The sequence below is a fragment of the Olea europaea genome, chromosome 21 (assembly GCF_002742605.1).
Source record: "Olea europaea var. sylvestris chromosome 21, O_europaea_v1, whole genome shotgun sequence".
Taxonomy (NCBI): domain Eukaryota; kingdom Viridiplantae; phylum Streptophyta; class Magnoliopsida; order Lamiales; family Oleaceae; genus Olea; species Olea europaea.
Genome location: NC_036257.1, coordinates 830615 through 835561, shown reverse-complemented (window position 1 = coordinate 835561; position 4947 = coordinate 830615). Strand labels below are relative to the sequence as shown.

Here is a 4947-nt window from a genome sequence, read left to right as displayed (position 1 = left end):
CAATTTCATGCCTCGTTTATTATTTATTTAATTTTTTTTAAACACAGTATAAGTCATGTCTAACAAAAATTATTTCAAAACTCGTTCTTTATACATTTGCACAATAAAATATTTTATACGTAAATCCAAAATTTTCCTATCTCTTAAGCACTCATTTTTTAAAAAATCACCATTCAAAATTCCATTTTGTCCAAATAAAGGTTGTGAAACCAGGGCTAAAATAAGATAAGATCAAGGATGAATTGGAGGCCAGACGTTTTGCCATCACTACTCAATTTTGTATGAGCTTAACAAATATGTGTTGTTTTGATTGCTATAATTAAAATGGGTAACTTATTGATACAATTTGCAAAGTTGAGGGACCCATTTTAATATTTCCTAAACCTTTTTTGTGCTTAGACAAACATGCACTGACGTGGCAAAAAATGGAAAAAATAAGGGCCGAAGTTGGCCTTTTCATGAAAAGGACAAGGTCCCACCTAACACCTCCATTTTCTCTTTCTCTCTCTTGCACTTTTGTTGCTTTTAATGTTATAATTTATTACATGCTTATCTGAACTCGTGAAATTCAACCAAACGTAGCATTCTGTACACACAGAGAATCTCTTCTGGAAAGTCCCATTTTTTTCCTTTGTTTTTCGGGATTTATGCGTGCATGAAATCTGTAGAAACCCTCTGTACTTTTGCTTTCCAGGTATAGTATGATACTCTGTATTTTGGCTTCCTTCACTGCTGAATTTTATAGAGTCAGATGTTCTTGGAAAGAGGTTTTTTGTTTGTGTAATGATCTTCTGTGGGTTTTAAGAAATTGTGTGAATCTTTGGAGAATTGTGCTCATAGTTTGTGGATTTTTAGGTGTATTGGACTTTTCAATCATGTTTTCTTGGGTGTTCATCTTAAATAATTACTCGAACCTTTTGAAATCTATACATGGAATTCTTTGGATTATGGCATGGTATGCGATGGATGGATATTTTTTTGTTCCGATTTAAACTTCCATTATTGATTTTTTCATTATTTTGATAAGTACAGAAAAATAGAGGCATTTATAGCTTGTTGAATTTGGTCCTGTCGAGTTTAGACGGTAAATTACTTTCATAATCTATTTGTTTAGAAGTATTAAATCACTGTATTTGGCTAGAGAGAGTGAAATGAGAGCACTTTTAAATTGTGATTTATATGGTCTGTTTTTCTGGTGATGATAGTATCCCATTTCATTTTGATGATTTTTGGTTATACCTGTAAGTGCAGCCCGAGACAGTTGCTGGAATGTTCTTTGAATTCTATATTTTATACCCTGAAACAAACTCTACGGGATCCTATGAAATCTGCTTTGTCAGTTTGAATCAATTTGGTTGAAAGTTCACGAATCGAAGGAATAGTCTGATTGAGAAGGAGAATCAGTTGAATTATGGGATACTTATGTGAGTTCTGCGGCAAGGATAGGGCCATTGTGTATTGCAAATCTGATGCAGCTAGTCTATGTTTATCATGTGACCGTAATGTCCATTCTGCAAATGCCCTTTCTCATCGTCACTCAAGGACACTCGTGTGCGAAAGATGTAATTCGCAACCTGTCTCTGTCCGATGTATCAAGGAGAGGGTATCTCTTTGTCAGAGTTGTGATTGGATAGCTCATCGTGGTTCACATGCACATGAAAGACAAGAAGTTAATTGTTACTCGGGCTGCCCTTCAGCTGCAGAACTTTCTGTGATATGGTCATTTCTCCTGAATCTCCCTACATTCTGTGATTCTACTTGTGAGCAGGAAACGGGGTCCCTGAGCATCACTGGAAGCAGGCTAAAGGATTGCCAAAGTGCCGAAGGAGATAATAACATTCAAGATTCATCTATTGCAGTCGGCGAGAATTGCTTACGTAATGAGGATGTTGATATAGCAACTGTTTCGATGGAATCGACAATGCCTTCGCTTAATCCCAAGGTGAACAATGCAGAAAAACTGACTGGATCTTCTAATTCTTCTATGCAGAAGGTAGGAAATATTTTGTTCCAAAGAGCTAGCACATGTTTTCTATATAGTATTGGGAACTATAATGAACAAGAACTTCTCTATGTTATTAAATAGTCTAGTGCTATACAATCCTTCTTACCAAACATGCACTTAGCCCCCGTTTGGCCCCCATTTTCTGGAAATGAAAATAGGTGAAATAGTATTTTTTTGAAAAATGAGTGGTTGAAAAAGAAGGAAAAGTTTTTGATTTACGTGTAATATTATTTTATAGAAGATTGTATGGTTGAAAATAGGAGAGAAAAAAATGAAATGGAAATTAATGGGGGCCAAACGAGGTCTTAGTGGCTTTCTTACTTTACCAATTTTTATTAGAGCTCTGTGTGATCGAGTCATACCTTTCTTTAAACAATAAATCATGTGAAACTACCCACATATACTTGGAACTGGCCTATAGCAATCCAATTACTTGGCAATAAGATCTTAGAATTAGGATTTGCAAGAAAATACCCCGAATTATTCTATCTTACTTAAACCTTTTATCAAAATGAGGCTCAAGAGAAATACAGTCATGGATGTATAACAAAGAAGATAAATATGATCTCAGAGTCTCAGGATCCCTTTAATCTTTTGATGAAATTGAAAACTCAAGCAATATAATTATTTTTCAAAATTGAACAAAGTTAATGGGAATATTTTTCAATGATGAGACATATACAACCTAGGGAAGGATAATGCCAAGAAGCAATGATCCTATGGACATCTGCCCAAAATTTGATTTGTCTCCCACCCTCGCATCTCGTTTACTGAACCAAATGGAAGATAAAAATCTTAAGATAAAAAATTCTTCTTAAAAGAGCTTGTCAAGATCATATTAGAATCCCAACCATTTAGATCCACTCCAATTTTACAACCTGTCTCCATAAAGAGAGTAGTTCAAAAGAAACCTCCAAACTCATTTTCATGCCAAATTACGTATTTTTTGCATTCCCAATACCTCCTATACTCTTGCTTCTGGAAACTAAAAATCTGTATCTATCAAATACTCTTTTTGACCTTCTGCTCTACCTTTCCCCAAAGGGCCATTGTTATTTTTCTCTATGTAAGCAGTCACCTCATCCAACGTCGTAAGAATCAACGTTTAAGGGGTGTTTGTTAGGGATTAAAATTAGATTTTTAGTAGATTATGATAGAAGTTTTTGAAATGTGTGGTTGAAAAGTTGTGGGACCCATGAAAGATGTGGTTAATATTAATTGTTTGATTTTGACTTAGATTAAAATCATATTTTAATCTATACCAAACTGGGGCTTAATAAATTGGGATACTAGGCAAAACAACTTGAATGTGATTTACTCTACCCACTGCTGCAATTTTGATATATGCTATTTTGATTCTGTTTAACGCATGTAGAATAATGACACTTCATCCTATCAATTGGTCATTTCTGGCACTCATTTTAAAATGCTAAAGGATTGTGACGTATATGTTATAAGTAGGAGCATGATTTACTGATAGTAATGCTAGTATAATTCTGTTCAAAGAATCAATTATTTATCCTGTACTCTTTTTCATGAGAAGCACTAAGAGTCTCGTCTTGCTAATATGCAGGGTTTCTTCTGTGGAACAAAGGGATCTGCTTTATGTGATGATGGTGGTTTTTATGATGATTTCAATATGGACGAAGGAGACTTAAATATTGAGAACTATGAAGAATATTTTGGTGCAGATGTTGATAACACAGGAAAACTTTTTGATAATGATGGGATTGATGCACTATTTGCAACAAAAGATATGTCTTGTTCCAACTGTCACAGTGCTTCTGCTGCTGAGGTAATTCCTTCAAATGGGAGTGCATTATCCTCTCTCTCTCTCTGCTACTGTGATTTCGCATGTAGTTCATTCACAACATGAATGAGACTTTTAGTTGCAGTAGATATGTTTTTTCACCATTCTAGTTATATATTAGGTTGTGTGTGAGATGTGTATGAGATGTCTGAATAACAATGTGCTAATGTTGAGATATAAAAAATAGTTCCAGCCAATATTGGCATCGTCAAAAACATTGTCATCAACACCACCATCATCCTCCATCCATTCCATTTTGTTCTTCTCGGTTACTACTTTTGTGTGTTCCATATTTTCTTCTCTAATATTCAAATTTATAAAAATTTTAAATTCCTATTACTTCCCTCATTAAATTTAAGTGGCTGAATGTTTTGATGCAGGACTTCAATAAATGTTACCATAACTATCTCCAAGAAGAGGGATAATTCTAGAATATTGAATCGAAAACCTAAGAGACAATGGTTTAATTGTGTTCTGATAGAGCAAACTCAAAAGAGAAAAATGAAAGATGGGGAATGCTGTAGTTATTCTTTTTGAATAGTAAAGAGATACTGTTACAGGATAAGAAAAATGACGTTTTTAGATCTTTTAGAATTTAGAATCAAAGAATGAATATAGTCGGAGATTGTTATTACTTGTATGTGAAAGTTCCAATAATTTAAAATATAAAAACATGAGAATGTGATGTTTCCAGGATAGAGATCAAAGAGACATCATAAACCTTCTATATTTGTTGTTATGGAAATGGACTTGACTTCATTTTCATAATGCACCCTGCATAATGTAATGTGTTGCTAGGTCTTGTGATCAATTTTGTCAAGAGAATGAATTTTGGAATTTCTTACTATTCAACTCATTTTGTCATATGACGTGACTGCAACCAAACTCCTGGCAGCCCAAGTCCTAGCTCCCTATGTAACTGTTGGAAAGGCAGCTTAAGTTACAATACCACTTCGACAAAACTAAACTTTTTAATTCTCACCAATGCACTCCTTGATATCATCCTGGAGACACCACACCCATGTGACACTTTGCAAGTTTCCAAAAGGTCGAATCACATGAATTTTTAAAATATGGGTGCCCAAACCTTTGATGACATATTCCTGCAGGTGCTATACCATTTGACAGCAGT

The 4947-nt window shown here is 34.5% G+C and overlaps 1 protein-coding gene across 2 annotated transcripts; it reads left to right on the top strand.

Annotated features, from left to right (window-relative positions):
• Positions 1–542: 542 nt before the first annotated feature.
• Positions 543–3896, top strand: LOC111370354 (zinc finger protein CONSTANS-LIKE 9-like). Of its 2 annotated transcripts, none has more exons than XM_022992025.1 (3): positions 543–694; positions 1252–1942; positions 3579–3896. In XM_022992025.1, the coding sequence occupies exons 2-3, from the start codon at positions 1412–1414 to the stop codon at positions 3879–3881; spliced, it is 834 nt and encodes a 277-aa protein (XP_022847793.1). In that variant the 5' UTR covers positions 543–694; positions 1252–1411; the 3' UTR covers positions 3882–3896. The 2 variants fall into 2 exon arrangements, with proteins under 2 accessions (XP_022847793.1, XP_022847791.1); XM_022992023.1 differs by having other exon boundaries at positions 1252–1993.
• Positions 3897–4947: the final 1051 nt, after the last annotated feature.